Source organism: Scardinius erythrophthalmus, assembly GCF_964197995.2.
Source record: "Scardinius erythrophthalmus genome assembly, chromosome: 21".
Taxonomy (NCBI): domain Eukaryota; kingdom Metazoa; phylum Chordata; class Actinopteri; order Cypriniformes; family Leuciscidae; genus Scardinius; species Scardinius erythrophthalmus.
This window is the reverse complement of record NC_138241.1, coordinates 21,884,126-21,906,922: the sequence shown is the minus strand read 5'-3', so window position 1 is coordinate 21,906,922 and position 22,797 is coordinate 21,884,126. Positions and strand designations below refer to the sequence as shown.

The window sequence follows — 22,797 nt, the reverse complement described above, 5'->3', positions numbered from 1 at the left end:
ATTTTAAGCATCATTACTCCAGTCTTCAGTGTCACATGATCCTTCAGAAATCATTCTGATGATTTGCTGCTCAAGAAACATTTCAAATTATTATCGACAATGATGAAAACAGTTGTGCTGCTTAATATTTTTGTGGAAACCATACCATTTTCTGGATTCTTTGATGAATAGAAAGTTCAAAAGAACAGCATTTATTTTTTATCCAATCATATTCTCTCTAGAATGTTCCCTCCCCTTAATACCATCGAATACCAATAGCAAATCAAGGTTTGTAGAAAGTCAAGGTTTGTGTCTGTATGGGGTTGCACTAAACTAAATGAAATGGTAACAAGCATTCTAAATTTTTCTGCACTATAATTTTCAATAGGAAATATATCTAAAGAAATGTTTACTTTCTATTTTAAACAAAAAAATACAGTATACAGTAAATAATGCGTAGTATTCAGCAAGTAGTAAGCTAAAGGCGCAATGACTGCTGGGATATCACAGTTGCTTGGGCCATGTGAACAGTTTGGCTCTGCATCATTCAATAGGCCTCATCTAAACACGCTGACTGATTCATTCATGCCTGACCTGTGGTTGATACCGGTCTTTTTGTGTTGTATGTTCATGGCATGAAGCTTTAAAGCTTCTAATTGAATGAGACTATACAGCACAGCAAGAGAGATACACGCACACACACACATACACAAACTAGAGCAGTGAGTCATGGGAAGTATCCACTCTCCAACACACACAACCCCTCCACCTCATTCTGTCACTCCTGATCAGTACGGCCACGCTGCCTTCCACTCAGCACATTTAACACAGAGAAACCACAGCAACCACAGTACTGGAGTAAAACAGTGTTTTACTAACTGCTAACTGATGCATATTGAGTCAGTAAACAAACAAAATTAAAACCGTGTCTGTTAAATCATACTTAAACACGTTGTCTTTGCATGTTTATTAAGATGTTGCATTTTCGTATCCTGTCTGTTTGTTTTTTTTAAAAATGATTTTGCTGCAATTAGATTAAAAAAGAAATAAAAAGATTTATTTTAAAAATATTTGTAAAAATCTTACCAACAACAAACTTTAAATAGTTTTTTTATATATTACCGAAGTTGAAAAGATCACCCATATACCATAGCTGAATGATTACCATACACATACCATCATATTTATATGACATTCACAATATTTCACAATATTACTCTAAAAACATGGCATAATCATGTTTGTTTGCGATTGAACATGAGCATGTTCTACTAACTGGTAGTCAAAGAAAACCACAGGAGAAGATGTGCAGGAGCGCACCAGGAGAGGCGGGCCAGGTTTGTGTCTGACAACTCTTTGACTGAACACACTGACAGTTTGACAAGCAACAGCAAGGCTCAAGCTGATTACAGCAAACATGGTCTCCTTAAGCCCACATGGGACCAGGCTGCCTGAACAGACCATATGGTAGGCCTACCGCTCTTCTGTGATTTTGTCACAGTTTTAACTGTGTTCCCTGACTTAAAAATCCTCTCAACCGAGCGGTATGGATTATGGAAGGGGACAGCGTGATATTCAACTTGTCCTCTGTCAAAGACACAACACACTGGGCTGCTTTATCTTAAGCTGAGAGATTGTTTTGAAATGACATATGTAAGCGATGACCTTCAGTTAGTTGGTTGCAATTGCAAAACAAACCCAAATAGGGGCCCAAAAGTTGTCTCGTATCACCCTGAGGTTCATTTTATGGCCAGCCAAGTATTTTACTCTGCTAATTACACTGCTCCTTAACAAATAAATAAATACAAATATTTCAAATTATATTATTCTAGTTTCAATTATATATTTAATTATAAATGATTTTAACACATAATGCTGTGATTGACCAATCAGAAGTATTCAAAGGTGCTGTGTAATAAAAAAAGTTGATGAAATTAATGTGGTAAGTCTGTGGTTCGATTTATTTATTCAGCATTTTTTTTTATCACAAAGAACTGTTTTATATGTGCATTTATCTTCTTAAAGTGCATAAATATATATTTGAAAAGTCATAATAATAACATACCCATTTCTCCTCTGACAACTGGCCCCATAGTTTAATTCAGTTGAATTCAATTGAATTATGTACAGATGCATAATAGCAGTTGTGCCAAGTTTGCAAAACATCAAAATTCAGTAGCCACATTTACACGCTCACACACTTACAATTCGTCAAAGATCTGCACTTTATTATACAGTAGGCCACAATATAAACGTCACACTTCCTTTGATAACAAATGATCACTTCCCAACAGTTAAAACACTTATAGTGCCTTACATTAGGCCAGTCAAACTGTTTCCAACAATTATGGCACAAGAAACACTAAAATGTGGATTCAACAGTCTTTTAGACCAAGATGGACAAAGAGAAGATGGCTATTTGTTTCCCAGTCACTAGCTATGTCTGAAACTGAAGTCTCGTTGCTTGACTTAAAGGCAATGTTTTTGTATAAAAGTAGCCTGTCTCCTAAAAAAACTGGTTTCAGACTGGCTTCCAAAGCATTATAACTTCACAACTAAAAATTAACAACAAATTCAAGTGAACTTAAGAGATAAGCAAGCAAATATTTAATACTTATTTCTTCTTAGTAGAAGTTGAAGAAGACATTTATGAACAAATTTACTTCTTTCAATCTCCCCATCAGCTGTCTTTTTTCTTTTCACAAACTGCCATACCACATGTATTTCTGCATTCAAAAAATGATCAGATGAAGGCATCTTTTAGACACAAGCGTTATCTGTCCATTTGGAATGAGACTCAAACACATTCAGAGAGACGGGGTTTAATGAACCCCAGGGTACGAACTGGGTTAGACGGCAAACAGAAAAGTGTGCTCAATCCAAATATTGACTGAGGGAATGAGGCTGCGAGAAAAACAAGAAGAGGACAGAGAGCCTTCATCGTTTAATGAAAAAGAAAGGAAGATGAACTTCAGCCACTATTACTGAAGAAAGGGGTCTTTCCTGAAAGCATCTGTGCTGTGGAGGTATGGCTAGACCTCTAGGTACACTCTGAAACAGCAGTGTGGAACAAACACACATATACAGTAACATGCACACTTGATCCATTAATATAAATGTAGGCTATTTGTATTCTATGTGGCACTGCCCCTGATTGTCCACACATAAACACTAAGTATGATGAGAGAAAGGCAGCATACACTCTCACACAGAGGAGACAATATGTGATATGCTCCATCACTTTGATTAGTTTTAAGTTAGGCTATATGCACTAAATGAAAAAGCAACGTTTTTGCTGTATAATATTACACTACCATTATCTTTCAAACCGCCGTCAAGATAACTATCATCATTTAATATGTGGCTGTCATAAAAAGCTGTTTTTGAGAAAATTACGTCTAAAGATTCCACAGTTCCTGTCAGAATTAGTAAGTTCATTCTTATAATTTAGACAATAACAGGCTAAGTATAAAGTTTATTTATAATAGTGTGCAGTGCATATATAAACTATAATTTTACTTCTCCAGCTAGCTAACGCTATGGCCACTGAATGGCTTTCCTGAGGTAAATGTAACGTTACCATGTTCGCAAGCTGTTTTATTGACGTCTTTCCGCCGTTTGAACTCTTCTTCACCGATTACATGAGAAATGATACATTTTAGTAAGTTGTACTTTATTTTTAAATAGACCTTTGGAAGTCCATTTATGTTTATTTTGTGCTTTAACTAGTAGTAGGAATAGAAGATCGGTTAACGCGCACGCTCTGTCACACCATGATCGAGAAAGGGCTGCAGTAATGGGCGTGCAGAAAAGGTGAATTGCTATAACAAAACATAACCCCTAACCCAGTGGCTCCCAACCTTTTTTACTCCAAGGCCCCCTTCCTCTCCGAATCAATACTACAAGTCTGATGCCCACCACCGATCCTCACATACTTATCCAAAATACACTTCTTCAGCGAGCATCCATTGTAAAACTCTCACAGTACAATCATTAAATATATTTAAACTGTGTTCATGCAGACCTTTTGCAACGCCCATTACTCAAACCTACGACCTGTCACACCACGCTCATATTTAATGCTGTCATAACGGAATTTATCTTTTCAAGTTTCATAAAAAATTTACATAATTTGATAGATGATACTTTGTTTAATCAAAAAACAAAATTCAAGTTCGTTTTGCGTAGCCTATCGTTTTTCCACACACGGCACACTACTTCAGACTCAAAATGATAGAGCGCGACGCATGCTGTAACAAACGGAAGAAGAGGCACTTTATATTGCAAGACGTTTTTGAGAAAACTGGATTAAAGTATCACACGTACCTATAAAAACATGGAAGATCAATTACCTGAAAATTCCTGCAAGTATATTCACACTGACTACACATTATTATGATCTGTTGCAAGGAGCTACGAGTATCCATAACAAGAAACTTCAGCAAGCTCTAAACACAGAAAAGACACGTCTGTCTGAGAGTCGGCCTTAAGATTAGAAAATAAAGCCTATTCTCAAAGCCTGTAGATTAAGATAATATTCTCTCACAGGGGAAGACTGAATACACAAAAAGTGCAATATTTCACACAATGTGCTCAGGTAGCACTTATATATATATATATATATATATATATACTAACACTTGTACATGTGCTAAGAACTCTCCAGAGGGCTGCAAGTAAGAATTACAGCAGAGAAATTCATCCGCTAACACTTTGAAAAGTATTCAGAGTTAAGAAAAAACACTTCGTATTTCAAAAAGTCAAACAGTCAAGTTGTTCACAAAACAAGTCTCTAAAAGGCAATAGTATGGAATAATATTGCTGTGCCATTCCTTTGCCTAACTTGAAGCTCATCTTAGGCTACTTGAGCATTCCCAGAATCCCTCTCTTTCTATTCTTACAGAGGAATGGTCTCAATATATTCTTCTAGATCTACCCTCCCCTTGCACTCCTGCAGAACAACCTTGGACCCTTTTGCTGTTTTCCACTCTCCATTCTTGTCCTCCACCTCCCTCTCAAAATGATTTCTGCCCTCCCTGGGTGACCTGGCTTTGCCCGCACTCCTCTCCACTGCCTCGTTTTTTCCCACTCTTGTCCCTGTGGATCCAGAGGCCGGAATGCGTTTCTTCCTGGGTGGCCCCCAGATAAAGTTCTCGGGCGGGTGGTAGTGGCGCTGAGCGAAGCGAAGCAGGGCACGTCTCTGAGCGTGGTGCCGCAGTGTGTAGACAAAGTATTCCAGTGCGCTGTGACGCATGTTGGGTAATGTGCCCTCCACCAGCGCCTCCTCCAAAAGCAGATGCACCAAGGGCAGCTTGAAGCTTTCAAAGCCCAGCTCACCAAGGCTTTTCAGAATGCGAGTGATACGCAAGTAGTTGTGCTGTGATCTGGAAAGACAAGAGGTCATAGTACAAAAAATACGTTTAACACAATGTTCAACATTTTCAATAAAGTAATGTTGGTTGTTGACAAAAGAGAACATTTTATGACATTTTATTTTTGGTCATTGGAGTTTGTCAGGAATAGTGGAAAAGGGTCCAAGCATATTAAGGGGTCGTTCACACAGAATGAGATTATTGCTCTCACGTCTTGCTTCTTTTGCAGTGTTTTGCAAAAAAATTCTTAAAATGCGGACCTCAAGCTAAAAGAAGATAGCATTTTTTTCCATTTCACTGACCTGCGTCCCACGTTTTTAACCCCCAAAAACATGTTCTGTGTGAATGGTCCCTATTTCTGCAATAAAAATGACCATATTTACTAAATATATTTAGTAAAAACAAAAGCTGGTCTGTTGTAGGGTTTTCTTGGGTGCTTTTCTAAAGTAACCATAATACAAAAGGTGCCCAAGGCCATAGTCTATTTCTATCTAATTTATCTTTTTTTTTTCTTTGATGTACAGCACTTTGGCCAACCATGGTTGATTTTGAATGTGCTTTATAAATAAAATTTGATTTGATTTGATTTGATAGTATATTGCATGCCTTGACACACTTTAATTGTATTAACAATATAACTTGCTCAATACAAAATAATAAAATATACCATATATTAAAAAAAATACACAAAATATTTACTTATGTGACCTAGTTTTAAGTATTAAGAACCCTCCATATTATATACACTTTACAAATTAATTAATTAATAGGACACTGTACCAATTAACTTTGGGATACTGACATTTATTTGACATTACTTAAGTTGTTTTGGCTAATCTATGGTCCTTTTAACACATTCTGTTGATTATAAGTAACATTGCACCTACTGTACATGTCTACTAACACTCATTAGAGTGTTAGTAGAGTATTAGTAGACTGGTAGGGTTAGGGTTAGAATCAGTTGACATGTACTTGCAAAGTTACTTATAGTTAGTAGATTGTCTGTTGGAGGACCATCACAATAAAGAGTTAGCAGATATTAAGCAGGGAGTCTACTAATACTCTAATTCACGAGTTCACACATACAGTACATACAATTTGAGGGGGTAAAATTTAATGCGTACTGTATGTGGCGTGCTGTCCAGGGGGAGAGCTCCGAGCTCGGAGTTCGGCCTGAACCCAGAGTACTCCCCCTGTATGTAAGTGTTTAGGACTAGAAGCGTGGAGAAGAGGTGGTGGGGGGATGCTGCAAAATTGTCAATGGATTGAGGTGAGACTGCTGAGTGTATATATACCTCTTACCATTGATTGCTGAGTGCTCTCCACTTGTGTTAATTATCTGAATGTGCTCCTCCCGAACTTTGTTAATAAAACCTCATTAAAAGTTAGTTGACATGTAGTTGCAAAGTGCAGGCAGATTTTTTACTTGTTTAAAGTATAAACAAGATTAAAATAAGTTAAAACATCTGACAGTGCAGTATATCCAAAAACAATTACATTTAAATGGCATTACTTGAAAACAGGCCTAAATATCTTATGCAGTGTTGCTTCTCAAGTAAATTGATCTGAAATGGATTGCTATTTTAAATAAAAACTCATTAAGGAGTCATTTTTAAGATCCAGTGTAAGATAATAAACTCAGCGTTCTCAAAATGATAGCTTTTGGTACGGGCCCATTCACACTGCAGACAAAGTTCATCAAGCGGTGCCTCTCTGTAATGTAATATGTGACCCTGGATCACAAAACCAGTCTTATGTTGCACGGGTATATTTGTGGCAATAGCCAACAAAACATTGTATGGGTCAAAATTATAGATTTTACTTTTATGCCAAAAATCATTAGGATATTAAGTAAAGATCATGTTCCATGAAGATATTTTGTAAATTTCCCACCTTAAATATATAAAACATTTATTTTTGTGAATGGAGGCAGCACAATCGCCAATAGAAATGGACAACTTTAAAGGCGATTTTCTCAATAATTCGATTTTTCTGTACCCTCAGATTCCAGATTTTCAAATAGTTGTATCTCGGCCAAATATTGCCCTATCCTAACAAACCATACATCAATGGAAAGATTATGTATTCAGCTTTCAGATGATGTCTAAATCTCAATTTTAAAAAAATTACACATAAGACTGGTTTTGTGGTCCAGGGTCACATATGTGTCCTCTATGGCACAGTCCTGGGGCAATGACACACAGACAGATACGCACAGTCATCTATGTCTACCACTCAGCGCGCTGCACTGCGGATTTTCTTTCGCTCCCTCCTTGCTTATCATGCGTTCATCAAACTCATTTTCAACTCTCCTTTCCAACTGTCTCTACATTTCTTTCCCCACTCACATTCACCATCTCTCTAAATGTAAAAGTTCTATTCAGTTCTTCTCTATTCATCCTCCTCTGTGCACCTGACCCATTTCTCTGGCCCATGCATGAGATGGTCACATGCCGGTACAGTCAGGGTCATGACCAAAATTGTGTTTTAGGGATTGGAGACTAAGGATGCTGACTCCCTGGACTGAAGCACGCTAAATATGGCAGGAGACAGGAGACTAAGATTAGGGAATGTAAAGAGAACTGGTGCAAGTGGAGTAGAACATAAAGATCAGAGGAAAGGAATTATAGAGTAAAAAGGACTTAAAAACAGCAAACCGAAAAGAAAACTCACTCATTCAGGTGCTGGAAGCGATCCTGCCAGTTTGGGGCCCGAGCCACATTCCCATTTTTATCCAGGAGTTTGATTCCAAAGAAATCCAACATGATCGTATATGCTAGGAGGAAGCGTCTCTTGGCTTCTCGAGTGCTTTGGAATTCCTGTTGACATCAAAAAGTCACTCTGTAAAAGGTGATCTGCACAATGACTGCAGCAGGTTATTTAAGGGCAAATACAAAAAGAGGCAGGACGACACTAAAACACAACGTGCCACTGCCTGAAACCCTATTTTTAGATGTTCTGACACCTTTGACTAGATGATAACACACTATTAAAAATAAAGGTTCCAATTAGAACCAAAGGATTTTACAGCTTAATATATTATATATATATATAAAAACATTTTATTCTTTAGTTGTTTATTCTATGTACCAGAACTTTAAAGTACTTCAAATTTTATATCTTAAACTCTGTCTAAAATAACTTTTTTAAGGTCTTGAGTTGGCAATATGGTTCTCTGGTTTAAACAGCAAAATAAAATAAAAAATTCTTACAAAGAAGAAAGTTCTTTGATACGAAGAACCACTGAAGAACCTTTATTTTTAAGAATGTACAGTATATGACTTGACTGTTCTTTCAGATCTTGAAAGGAGGTGTTTGACTTTAGAAACATACCTTTATCTCATCCTGAGTGAGTTCTTGAGCATAAAAATTCAGGCCCTGTTCTCTGAGTGGGAAGAGCCTGTAACAGCAGTCAAGAAACAGGTTAGGATCTGCCTCAGAATTAATTATTATTTCACAAGTTCCTTTGCCCATATAATCTTTAAGCTAATAAGGTGTTAAGCTTAGATATACCCCCCAGTGGGACTACTAATGCTTGGATGATGAGTATGGTAGCAAGATGCCTAAATTATATTGGTGGAGGTGGAGGGATGCAAAAACAGCTGATACCAGAGCAAGGTGCGGCTGCTTATATGGTCCGGCAGTTAATTGAAAGATTAGATGGGTTCACTCCTCCCGAAATTACGTTGTGAACTTCACTTATCAATTACAGAAACAACTGACAACATTGGACAATAAACATCTGCAAACATTTTTGGTATTACAGGCAACATTTTGATTAATTTCGAGTAAGTAGTCAAGTCAAGTCAAGTCATCTTCATTTATATAGCGCTTTTAACAATGTAGATTGTCTCAAAGCAGCTTTACAGAGATAAGCGTATAATTTAAGGTAACAGAGATTGTTTCGGCTTTACAGCAGAGTTATTTCCATCTAAAGTTAGTTTTAATTGATTTGCTTCCGTCGCAATGATCATTTGTTATTAAATTAGGGGCCGCTAAGACGACACCATTCTCTCTACACAGACTTTAAACGCGAACCTGTGAGAAACGCTGATGGCGTTCACATGAGCATTTAGAATGGGTTCTATAGTTATGTGCGTTTGAATATACGCAGGTTTGGAATTCCCTACAAGCCAAGCCTAAATAAAATACTTGTCTTTCCTTATAAATTTTGATAAGGAATTTTATTTTATTTGTTGCTTTGGGGTAGGACCGCGAGACGAAGTAAAAGAAATATATTAAATATATACTGTATGCATTTATCCATAGAGACTTACATTTCACTGAAGGTGTACATTTTACCCTGGGAATTGAACCCATGACCTTGACGTTAATAGTGCTATGCTCTACTGTTTGAACTACAGGAATATAGTAATTTGCTAGAATTTCATTGTATTAGCCTACATCATATATTAGCTGTACAGTATATCAACCATACAAAGTTCCCTAGATATCAGTATTGGCACCGACCATTGACAAACTCATATCAAGGAAAAAGAAAGAGAAAAAGAAAAAGGACACACACACACACACACACACACACACACACACACACACACACACACACACACACACACACACAAATTCAATAAAGGGTAAATTTCTCTCCGTCAGCAGTTTGATCCTACATCTTGCTGGCCACTAGCGAAGGACAACCCGCAAACCTTGGCACATCTTTCTTTTCCCTTCTACTCTTCATCTACATTTACAGGGTTCACCAATCTCAGTCCTGGAGGGCCGCTGTCCTGCAGAGTTTATCTCCAACCCCAATTAAACACACCTGAACCAGCTAATCAAGGTCTCACTAGGCAAACTAGAAACTTTCAAACAGGTGTGTTGGAGCTGGTTGGAGCTAAACTCTGCAGGGACAGCGGCCCTCCAGGACAGAGATTGGTGAACCCTGATCTACAACATTCCCTTGTTTCTTTTCTCTCTCTGAAGCCATGAAGTCCTGGCCGGATGCTTGCTACAGCAGTTAAGCTTTCGCTTAGTGTTGTCAAATTTTGCTAGAGAAAAAGTGACCTGGCCTGAAAAAACAAGCCCAAAATAAGCGACCCCTGATTTTGGTTGGTGGGGCATACGCACATAATAATAATAATAATTTGTTACATTTATATAGCGCTTTTCTGGGTACATAGAAGTGGTGAATCTCCTCAACAATTACCAGTGTGCAGCATCCACCTGGATGATGCGACGCCAGCCATATTGCACCAGAACACCCATCACACACCAGCTTACAGATGTACAGAGGCCAATGGGCAAATTTGGCCAGGATGCCGGGGTTAAACCCCTACTCTTTTTTCAGAAGGAAATCCTGGAAATTTTAATGACCACAGAGAGTCAGGACCTCGGTTTAACGTCTCATCCGAAGGACGGATGACACATCACGCAGTCTGCACAGGGAACCATTTTTAAGGGATTTAGTTCATGTTTTCTATTATGTTCTGTCAAAAACATAGATCCTCTTTTATTCTTTAACCCTCTGTTGCTCTTCACGTGTCGGTCAAAAATGACCAAAAAATTTTCTCAATGAAATTAATGTAGGCCTACTATATTTTAGTTCGATCATGTTTTTTTTTATTTCGTATTTTGTATTTTTAGGGGATTTTATGGTACTAAATTATATTTACACTGTATTTAAAATCCATTTATTCACTTTTTGAGCATAGACCTGAAAATTCAATTTCCAAATTTAAACTGTCGTAAATCTTGAACGCTGTAGAGCACAGACTTAAGTTTGATCTCTTTTCAAAGACGACACTTGGCAGAGTAAAAAAAAGTTTAACGTTTATTGTTATTAAAAATGCACAAAAATACTTTTTTAAATTTTTATATGAAATAGGCCTAAATGAAGTCCCTTCCCTGGCAAATGGTGATTTTATTGTCCTCAAAACTCATAAAACACGTACTGTACACAAGCCAACTTGTCCTTGTCTATCTGATAAGATATTATTTACAAAAAAAGAGCCTACCCACGATTACCCAAATCTATAAGCGACTTCTTAAAAAAACAAGGCCAAATATACATATTAATACCGGTAATGACACGCATCCATTTTATTTTGATTGCGTTTACGGGGAAACTCGTTGAGCGACGGACACTGGCTTATTTTTTCGTGCACATGTCTGTTCAAACACAAATAGATAAGAAAGAAAAGGGAATTCGGTGTTCACGAACTTCACGTGCTGTCTGCGACTGCGTGGCTCTGTGCGCCGACAGATGATCTACATTTGGATGTTAAACATAATATATATAGCCTGATACAGCAAAGACAACGTCGGCAGTATTGACGGCAAAATAGGCTACAGAATATTTCGTTCTGTAGGCCTATTGACAGGGGCAATATTTGAAAATCGATAATTAGGCCTATTTTTTAAATTACAATTATATATGCATTTGTCAAAACCGAGAGACTTTCAAGCATCAAAATGTAATTTATTAATATGTATTTTGCGCCTTCTATTTTGTCTGAAAACTTCCAACACTCTTGCGTGTCGCGTGAAAAATAGGCGTCGGTTGCGGTTCTATTTCTAGCACGCGGTTTCGGCGCGGCTCGAGAAGTGTGTGTGTCACGCAGGCATTGTGCTCTAACACAAGCTCTAACCAGTTAACATGAGAGCCGACATAAAAACGGATACTCCACGCCACGCAGAGAGAAATGTGATGCAGTGGCAGATCCAGAGTGAGACAGAAACACTAACGTTAGTGGTTCGCGCTTGCGCACATAATGCTGGTTTGGCGCGCAGTGTTCTGATTCGCTTATTTCCTATTTACTTGTTGGTGGACGCAATCCAGAATTACTGTTGGTTAAATTATAATCAGACCCTCTCAACCCCCCCGAACCCCCCCCCCCTCCTCCTTAAAAAAAAACTCTTCGGATCTGCACGATTCACACAAGTCACCCAAACTGACGAGAAAAAAGCGGGAGGCGCCGAAAAGCGCGCTGTTTGCACCCCTGCATATAATAAGTGGAATTGGCAACTCTGCTTTCACTGTCATCTCGTCTTTATTTACTTAAAGAGGCAAAATGCTAGCAACCTGTCTGCTTACAATCACTCACCGTTTATGTGTTTTTACATTCGCTAATTGATATTATGCAAATAGCCCTGCAAGCATGCAGAGTGTGAAAAAATTAGTAAGGGGGAATGAGAGAAGCTAATCACTTTTTCCTCGGCAGGAGGGAGTGCCGAGGTACGATTGGCAGCATATGTGCGAAGCCTGATTTTAGAACCGTGTTGTTATTTCACGCAGGCTCGGGGCATCATGTCCTCCCCCTCTTCCTCACCCTCACAGCACAGACAAGAACGAACTGGAGCTTCAGCTATAAGAGTGTGTGAGATGTAACGACACCCAGCTAAGAGCTTTACAAGAGCACATGACGTACTGTAGAACCACTGTTCAACCTTCATACGGCCTTCAAAGTTAGCTGAAAATCACCTTGTGAGCAGATTCTAATTCATTACTGTTTACATGTTTCTTCATTAGTGTCATAGGTATTGTATAATATTTTTTTTTAAAGAATTAGAGGATGAAATACAGTAGGATGACTAAGGCATTAAACAAAAAAGCAAATGACATGACGTCAATTTAAAGGCTAATTTTAGCAGTTTTTTTACTGATTAGAATAAGGTCTGTGGTTAAAGCTGCAGTCCATAGTTTTTCCTCTTTGTCGCAATCTCTGTTCGAAATCTGCAATTGCAGTTATTCGCGGAATTATCAACTTTACGTGGGTTGTGCCTCGGCACGGCACAGCGCAGATGAATCCAATGTTTTGAGGAGAATGTGCGGCTGTCAGTGACAGCGCCGGTGTGGATACTGTCCGATTCCACTTTTTGGAACTATGACCAACATAAGAATTTTTACCAGAAAATGTCATCTGAACAAGTAAGTAACATCCACTTTTGTTCTGACCAACTAAGGGAAAAAAGTTGGTCTTAGCCGAGACACCTTAAAATGTGTACAGATGTGACGTAATGACGCAAAGACATGCTCAAATTTCCCGCCGAAATCCACCAGTACCACTGGAATTAAAAACATTATTATAAGTTTACCGTTTTGAATCCAGCTAAGGCAAGCAGATAGTTTGGAACACCGGCTGGTTATGTACTTGCTAAAAAAAAATGATTTTGGATCATTTTTAAAAAGTAAAAAAAAAAAAAAAAGTTAATAATTTAAAAAAAGTTATGGACTGCAGCTTTAACTTTACTTGAGATACATAAATCCATTACACACATTTATACCTCAAGTGTGAATACTGAACCTGTTGTGTGCTTTGAAAATGTTGCTAATATCAGCAGTTGGTCAAGAACATGCTTGTGGTAACTTAAATCATTATTTAACAAAAAATAATTTTTTAAGCCCATATTGATTTAAAAAATGACATTAGTCATGTTGAAAAGTCTCTTCTACCCCGCGAATGGTAATTCTCTTCCAGGTTTTAGGACTACAAACAGAACAGCTTTAAAGATCTGATAAGGCCAAAAGAAAGCAATTTGTATTGTTTGGCCAACAGAAGCAAAAGGCGAATACAGGCACGTATTGTACTTCAACAATTCACACATTAGACCTTATCTTATGCACAAACTGCAGTTTGAATAAGATTAATTTCCTCTTTTTCCTCAATGATATAATCATCATCGAAATCCAAATGTTGGGTATTTCTCTGATACCAACAGCTTTAAAAGACGAATATGAAATATGCATTTTCATGTCTCCGAAGCTATGATGCACCCAAGCAGCTGGATGCTGTTTCACTAAAGTGCTTGCAAGATGTTAAATTAATCATGCTTGATTTAATCTCAAATTCTTAGAAAAGCTTACATACATTCTTTCCTATAATGTGGGTTGCACTTTTCTTCTGCCATTAAGATTAAACCTTTATCGTTTGCCTCTTCAATGTTAGGAAAATGGACCATTTAATCAAAAAATGCCCTCAAGTCATAGACATTCCCCAAAGCTTCTTCAGTTACTAAAGAGATGATGTCAGCCAAAGCGGTCCATGAATATTTAAGCAACGTTAAACATTAAAGAATTTTTTTATCCAATGTAGTCCTAAGACCATCCTTTGTCGCCAAAGAGGATGTTACTGACCCCTTGACCTGCAGATACCACAATTGTGCTGATTTTGTCTTTATCACTGCCTTTGTCTACTTTCATGCTTTTGTTCGCTTTTGCCTTGATCTACAGGATTTGCATCTAAAGAAGATGAAGTTGAAAAACATATCTAATCCCCCCTCCAAAAATCCCTCATGCATATTAGCATGTGACTGTCTATGTTCTTTCAACAAGCAATAATAATAATTTAATAATAAGTGTCTGGCCAATAACAATTTGTGAAGTCTAATAATAAGTCATTAAGCCTTATTAAGCAATTACTGACTATGCACTTTATTGCTCGTCAAGCAATATTGATGATTGAATATTGATGAAATGTCTTACCACTGAATGTATGTATGATTGTGCTCTAGTTTTTCATAGTCTCCCCTCCATTTAGTGAGGATTTCTTCAATATAAATACCTGGGGGGACAAAGAGAAAAAGAATAAATCATCACAAAGGGCCAAGCTCAGAATTAGTCTCTTAAAACTCTAATGAAGAGACTGTTCACCCAAAAATTACAATTCTGTCAAGATTTTTTCTAATGCCTATGACTTTATTTCTTCCATGGAAAATCAAAGGTCAAACTGTGAATAATGTCCTGGTAATTCTTTTTCATGCAGACAGTCTCAAAAAGAATGCAAAAGCGCCATCAAATCTGTAGTCCAAAAGATTTTTTACAATGAGCATACCAAAATTTAAGTGGTTATTGATTTGTCTTCTCTTCCAACAAGCTCTTAACTTGAGAATTACTGGAACCTTGATCATTTAAGTTGTACAAATAAGTGAAATTTGTGATCAAATCATTCAGGTCTATTTTATGAACGTTGTGAAAAATGATTCATTCTCATGTCAGACATCACTTATTCTCTAATGAACACATTAACATGCTAATGAGAAAATTCTGTCATAATTTACTCACCATTTGTTCCAAACCTGCTTGACTTTCTTTCTTCTGTGGAACACAAAAGAAGGTATTTTGAAGAATGTTGGTGACCATTTTATGGAGAAAAAACCTTTTGACATATCAACATATCTTCTTTTAATGTTCCACAGAAATAAAGGAAGTCAAAGCTTATATCAGCTTTGATTTTTATGACAAAAGGGTGAGTAAATGACGACAGAATTTTCATTTTTGGGTGAACTATCACTTTAAGAAGACACACAGGACTGTGTGTTGTTTCAGAGTGTAAATAGAGGTGTAGGTCATCTGTGACATGGAAACACTGAAATCTCTGGGGGACACAGAGAACGGCACGTTGTGTTTGTGAGTGTGTGTGTGTGTGTGTGTGTGTGTGTGTGTGTGTGTGTGTGTGTGTGTGTGTGTGTGTGTGTGTGTGTGTGTGTGTGTGTGTGTGAGAGTGCGTGTGTGTCCTACACAAACAGCAGTGAAGCAGTTGCTGCCATTAAATGCTTGCACAACAGATTCAGTTAATTCTCAAACATGCCCACAATAACCAATAAATGGCTCCTCTGAGATGTCTTCACTGTCTGCCTGCTTAAAGTGGCCCGCAGGGAAAACATTCAGCTAATGAAGCACTCCAGAACCCATGTTCTTCCTTCACACCAGCTGGCATGTGTATTCAGTTGTAAAAACTGCTTTATGTTTGTCTAGGTAAAAATGTTCTTGCAGTATGTATGTCCATGTCTTTGTGTACTGTAATATTCTTGTGTTGGCAGATAAAATATTGTAGGTGGGACTGACAACACTTTTTGCCTTTAGCAAAATCTCTTTTTAGACCGACACATTTATTCTACAGCAATTTTCAGAACATGTCCAGTGCAACATGGAGGTTAAAGCAATAGATCAACCAAAATGTTTAATTCAGTCACTATTTACTCACCCAGACCTAATGTTGTTCAAAACCATGGATACAGAAAACAGAAGGATACACTTTTCTGTAAATAATGCCAGGTCATATTGACCACGGGTAATAAGATCCAATCCAGCAGTATTAAAGTATAAAATGTTTTATTATTTTTTTCAATTTAAACTGTTTTCATTAATCAGCCAATCCAGCAAGATCTGTCTTTGAACTGAACAAATGATTCAGAATGGTTTTGTAAATCACATAAACCAATTAATTGATAAGGAATTACTCAAAATAATGATTCAATCTCATAACAGACATCTGTAGGTACTGTAAAAAGTGGATTATGTACATTATAACAGCACACAAATTTGGAACAAATAAATAATGACTTATATGAATGAATTTTCATTTTCTGGCTGAACTATTCCTTGAAGCGTTATAATAATCATGGGTAAAATGTTTTTTTTTAAGATGACTCTCTGGATCAAGGATCCATGGTTTGAATCTTGCTGAATTACCAGCCCAGATCATTATTTCCACCAATGCTTCTTTTCCTGAAGTGGCTGCTTGTTATTACTGTGAACAAAATTTCCCCAAGTAACAATTAAGGTCTCACAGTCTTATTATGAGAATCAAGGGACTTCCAGAGAGGAAGTTCCTTTAATATAATGGTGATTTAAAAACAATAAAGCAAATTTGTTTGGCAAACATTTTGAACACCATACAATGCTGTCATGGAAAGAATAGCAATAATATTAGTTAATTATTAAAGAATACAGGAAACAGACTTGCTCTTGTGAAAAAAAAAATCCCTCAACTATGGTACAATGCAGTGAACATTTAGAGCATATCACTCCTGACACATTCAGAGGATGAAGTAAAATGCACACATATGAAGGAATTGTAAGAAACATACCACTATATTGCCAAAAGTATTGGTACACCCCTTCAAATAATTGAATTCAGGTGTTCCAATCACTTATATGGCCACAGTTGTATAAAATCAAGCACCTAGGCACGCAGACTGCTTCTACAAACAATTGGGAAAGCATTTGGGAACAACAGCAACTCAGCCACGAAGTGGTAGGCCACTGCATTGTGTCAAGTGTAAAGTTTGGTGGAGGGGGGATTATGGTGTGGTGTTGTTTTTCAAGGGTTGGGCTTGGCCCCTTAGTTCCAGTGAAAGGAACTCTTAATGTTTCAGCATACCAAGAAATTTTGGACAATTTCATGCTCCCAACTTTGTGGGAACAGTTTGGGGATGGCCCCTTCCTGTTCCAACATGACTGCGCACCAGTGCACAAAGCAAGGTCCATAAAGACATGGATGAGCGAGTTTGGTGTGGATGAACTTGACTGGCCTGCGCAGAGTCCTGACCTCAACCCGATAGAACACCTTCTCATCCAACATCAGTGCCTGACCTCACAGATGTGCTTCTAGAAGAATGGTCAAAAATTCCAATAAACACACTCCTAAACCTTGTGGAAAGCCTTCCCAGAAGAGTTGAAGCTGTTTTAGCAGCAAAGGGTGGGCCAACTCAATATTAAACCCTACAGATTAACATGGAATGTTAAAGGCAGATGTCCCAAAACTTTTGGCAATATAGTGTAAGTGATAGCCTGCTTTTCAGTCCAGATCCCACTGTACAGTCTTATGCTTCTTTCATTAAAATATATAAGCAAACACACACTCACCGTCTGGCACCAGGGGGATCTTATTCAGATAGAATCTCAGATTGAGATATTCATTCGGCTGACGAGGCTCCTTGTAGTTCTGAGCAACAAAATCCCAGAATAAAAACAGGACAAAAAGATACAGAGAGAGTGAGAGAGCAAAAAAACAAAAACAATTGTACATCTAGTCTCAACTATTTTTTCTTCTGACCATACGGCAATATTTACTGGAAACGTTCATATTCAAAGATGATCGGCCTCCGAGCTCTGCATGAGAAATCTAAAGAGAGTAGATGTGATTCTTTACCGGATAACTGTGGCGATACTTGTACAAGTCCTTTGCGGCATAAAAGCTCCTCTTCATCCTAGTGGAAGACTCCATTATGTCACCAAACTGTGTGAGAGGAAGAGAGTGAGAGGAATGGAACGGTTACATAGGCAGTGAAAGAGAGTATGAATGACTTCACTCATCAGCATCTGAGCTACATTGTCACTGCTCTTCCCCACTGGGATGCAAATGCTTCTAGACGGGAGAGAGGAGCTCCATTTTGTAGACTACTGTATGTACTTTTTTCTAACTAATTCATGACCATTTTTAGCTCTCAGCCTCTTGTAATGTTCAAACACTGAACATCTTTACGGTTGAGTGAAAGCACAGCACAGAAGGCTTGCACTCTACACACAACATGAAGCTGTTTGCTTGTTGGGACCAATGACATACTGAAATGCCTGTGAAGCTTATTAATTAATAACATTATATTCACTTACGTAAATGCTTTAAATAATGGTCTTTGATGCATGGTTTAAAAAAAAACTATTACGGTGTGTGATAAACTGTTATCAAAATCTTAGTTTCAAATGAATAAAAATCCAATTTCCTTCTTCTGCTGACAGGAAATTCAAGAGAGCAAATTTACCTTGAGGAAATAGGTCACATTGAACAGGTCACAGTCTCAGTGGCCTTAAAATCCAGAAATATTGAGAGAACATGAGCCATTTTAAAACAAATGACTTTTAACAAGGGCAAAGATTTTACCCATGCTCCCACTTTTAACCAAAGTTAACTCAACTGTGACACAACTTCTTCCCTTTTTCTGGTTAATTTCAATCATTTTGGTGTTTTAAATGATCTCATGTATAATGATACATCTGCATTATTTTTTTATTTTCTTCTACTACTACTACTACTACACTATTGTGATCTACTGTGTATACAAGTGAAACAAGAGCATTGTTCGTGCAAGAGGGAGGGGAGGTTATTTTGACTTCAAGTTTTTTTTAGGAGAAAATTACAAGGGGTCACCACAGTACCCCATGATAGAGGAAAGTATGTATGAGGAACTAAATCTAAAAAATGCTCAACTGTTTTGGTCAAATTTGATTAATACATCTGACTAAATTAAATAGGCATAAATATATAGACCAAAATGCTGAAAGGCCAAAAGTAAAAGGTTCTTCAAATATAGGTCAAATTTGTGGGACACTTTTAAAATAGTTATTATTAACATAATGTTCTTTAATTGTGTTAATATTAGCACAATTACCAATGTTACAAAGCCAACGTCCGATAACTAAAATTAATTGGTAGCCCATTTGTCCTACCGGGACAATAACGACACGACATAGAGTCCATCACAACTCCAACTATTTTGGATACATCTGTTCGGAATTTAGCCAATATTTTACTCTAAATGTACACTTTTCAGTGTAACGTTGTGTTCTTTACGGCAGCACATGTCTAATTTTAGAATAATTATATGTTAATGGTAATAGGTTGACAAACCAATTATTAGGCTAAGCTACTCCACAGTGTCATACGCTTGCAATTCCTACAGATGCGACAAATGACCGTTTTCACTTGTTATCCTTTTTCTTTTGTTATCTTTTAGTGCTCGTGAATGATGAGAGGCACCTGCGGTGGTCCGTGATCCAGCTGTGCGGCTCCTCTGACGGCATCCGCCGGGCTCACAGACTCGGAGATACCGCTGTCCTCCTCCTCTCCTCCCGGCTGATGCTCGTCGCTCTCCGAGTCCGTTTCCCACGTCGAGTCGCATTCTTCCACTGTGCTCGGCTCCTTATATCTCCAGCTGCCCGTCAGATTGCCCATTTAAACCCTGTCCTCCGTGCCTACATAGTTAAAAGTCCTCTTTCGGCACAGGATCGAGCTTTAATATGATGTGAAGCTGCCGTTCGGGTCGCTTTTATGTGACTAATGGGGGGATTTCCAGCCCTCTGATGAGAACACACCCCCTTCTGCCCAGAGATCAGCACGAGATGATGATGAGGAAGAAGATGATGTGCTCGCACTTAGGGGTTTAAGTTGTAACAATACATCAATATGGATCGATACATCGACCAAAAGATTAGCGATATACGATGTATCGTTGCAACGTGTAAAAAATCGATACATAGGGTAAGTCGGTGTAAGATGCACCCCCCCCTCCCCACCTTAATTTTTTTTTTTCCGTGACCGTAGATGACACAAAATCTCATGTTTTAATGAATGGCAACGCTATTTTTTTATTTTGTCATTTCGTCTGAATATTAACTTTTTTGAGATTTAGTTAATATAATTTTGTGTATTTGGAAAATTGTGATCTATGACATTGCATTATGTTTAATACCGAAGTTTTTTGTGTCATTTTTGGACACATTAGGCTAATGTTTTTGGATTTGTATGAAAAGTATTTTGAAGTTATAAAATAATATTTTATTTATAGTTGTTATCTTTTTAAGTGCATTATAATGCTGTTTGTGCAGCATTAATCCTGTAAAATACCTTTTTGTGGTTTACTGTACACTCAATTCTTGGGCCCTGTAAAAAAATGTTAATTTTTTATTTATTTTTATGTCTCTTATGCTCACTAAGGCTGCATTTATTTGATTAAAGCCATCCCTTTCGTGCATAGAGGTCACTACAGTGGACAGCTATTCAAAAAGCATTTTCTTGCATTTGCATGGGTTTTTATGGCATTGTTGCACATCAACTTCTACACTAGACCATGGGTGCATAACCCTATACATTGCCATCAAGTAGCAAGCCGTTGTGTGTCGTTTTCCCCCTCCAAACCAAGATGGCCAATGGTCAGTCAGAAATGCCAAGTTGCTCCAGGAAATCCATCCATTCCTTCTATCCTAGGAGACTCTTGCAGGTAAAAAAAAATGTTGTAGCATCAAGCAATAAATGAGTCATATCACAGTTAAATTTTCCCAAGTATTGATTTTAGATTGGGAGAAAATTCTGATTAATCATCTGGACCTCATGCATCAATGGCCATATTTAAGCTACAATTCATACTATTACTGTGACTGTTGTTTTTGAAATATACTCTTTTTTTTTTACTGTAAATAAATATATTTGTGTTATTAGAATGTAATTTGCATTAACATCAAAAAAGTAATGTGATTACATAATGTCTGTGACTTGTAATGCATTACTTTACAGTTTACACATACATCAAAAAGTAATCTGATTACGTAATGCACATTACTTTTAATGCAATACATTACTCGTAACATCAAAAAGTAATCTGATTATGTAATGCGCGTTACTTGTAATGCGTTACATTACTCAGATTAAAAAGTAATCTGATTACGTAATACATGTAACTTGTAATGCGTTACTTTACTCGTAACTTCAAAAAGTAATCTGATTACGTAATACTTGTAATTAATTACTTAACTTGTTAGATCAAAAAGTAATCTGATTATATAATGCATGTTACTTAATACATTACTTTACTCGTAACACTAATTTCAGATGAGATCGAAAACACCTCGCTAGAAATGTAATCTGGTACACTGGAGGGAGCATCTGAGTTGGGTTAGTTGAGAAGCTGTAGAGATCTCTGATTGAATCGAGTCTTCTTATGTTGATATCATGTTCTGAGTTCTGATACGTGAAGGTCAACTTGTAGGAAGATTGCCTTTGCAATATTTCGCATTTACATTTTTTGTATATATTTTATAGTGTTCACATGATTTTATATAATTGGATTGGTTTGTTAAATACACACAATATTGCTGTGTTATTACTGTATTGTTTAATACAGTATCTCTTCAGTTTAAACCATAAACGCATGCTGAAAATCTCTTTGAAAAATCTGTGTAAAATAAAATAACATTTCATGAATGTTTTTCATAATTTTGAAAATTGAAATTTTTCATTTCAAAATTGTCATGCCCCAAGAGCAATAAAAACACATAAGAAAAAAAAATCCTGACTGAGGTTATCATAATTCATGCATGAAAGGGATAAAAACAGTAACATTGTTACATCCACCCGCTGGAGTGCTCTTGATCTCCTCTTCACTGATTTGGGGATTTTTGTATTGCAAACTTCATTTCCCAGTGTCCTTTGCCTGTGCTCTAGAGTGTTGTGATAACATTCAGCTGTGTCTTATCTGGTTAATGTTTCCCTATAAGCCCTTGTGTTTCCTGTGTTCTTTGTCTGGTCTTTTCCCTGGTTATCTGGATTTTCTTGTATTTGGTTGTTTTGTTTATTTGTTATTATTCTATAAAATTTTCTCTGCACTTGGATCCTGCATTCTTTTGTCCCTGAGAGCTCGACGTGACAAATAGTTACTGTTAAAATGTTGTGTATTGCTGTAATGACAAATCTGAAGTTTCAGCAGCCAATACTCCTCAGTGTCACATGATCCTTCAGAAATAATTCTAATATGCTGATTAGGTGCTTAAGAAACATTTCTTATTATTATCAATGTTGAAGTTGTGGAGTTTTTAAGGATTATTTGAAGAAAAGAAAGAACAGCCTTTATTTGAAATAGGAATCTTTTATAACATTAAACAACTTTATTGTCTGTTTTAATCAATTTCATGCATCCTTGCTAAATAAAACTATTA

The 22,797-nt window shown here is 37.2% G+C and overlaps 1 protein-coding gene across 2 annotated transcripts; it reads right to left on the bottom strand.

The window, feature by feature from the left end:
• Window positions 1-1,921: 1,921 nt before the first annotated feature.
• Window positions 1,922-22,466, bottom strand: ogfrl1 (opioid growth factor receptor-like 1). Of its 2 annotated transcripts, XM_081351427.1 has the most exons (8): window positions 19,847-22,466; window positions 18,242-18,328; window positions 17,956-18,034; window positions 15,370-15,402; window positions 14,791-14,869; window positions 8,685-8,751; window positions 8,025-8,170; window positions 1,922-5,363 (listed from the first exon to the last, which is right to left on the bottom strand). In XM_081351427.1, the coding sequence occupies exons 1-8, from the start codon at window positions 20,039-20,041 to the stop codon at window positions 4,877-4,879; spliced, it is 1,173 nt and encodes a 390-aa protein (XP_081207553.1). In that variant the 5' UTR covers window positions 20,042-22,466; the 3' UTR covers window positions 1,922-4,876. The 2 variants fall into 2 exon arrangements, with proteins under 2 accessions (XP_081207553.1, XP_081207554.1); XM_081351428.1 differs by lacking the exon at window positions 15,370-15,402.
• Window positions 22,467-22,797: the final 331 nt, after the last annotated feature.

Coding starts and splice junctions, on each gene's coding strand:
- ogfrl1 (XM_081351427.1), bottom strand. CDS start 20,041: ATGGGCAATCTGACGGGCAGCTGGAGATATAAGGAGCCGAGCACAGTG. Junction 18,329..19,846: donor TGGATCACGGACCACCGCAG/GTGCCTCTCATC, acceptor CCTCTCACACAG/TTTGGTGACATAATGGAGTC. Junction 8,752..14,790: donor AATCATACATACATTCAGTG/GTAAGACATTTC, acceptor CTGCTGTTACAG/GCTCTTCCCACTCAGAGAAC.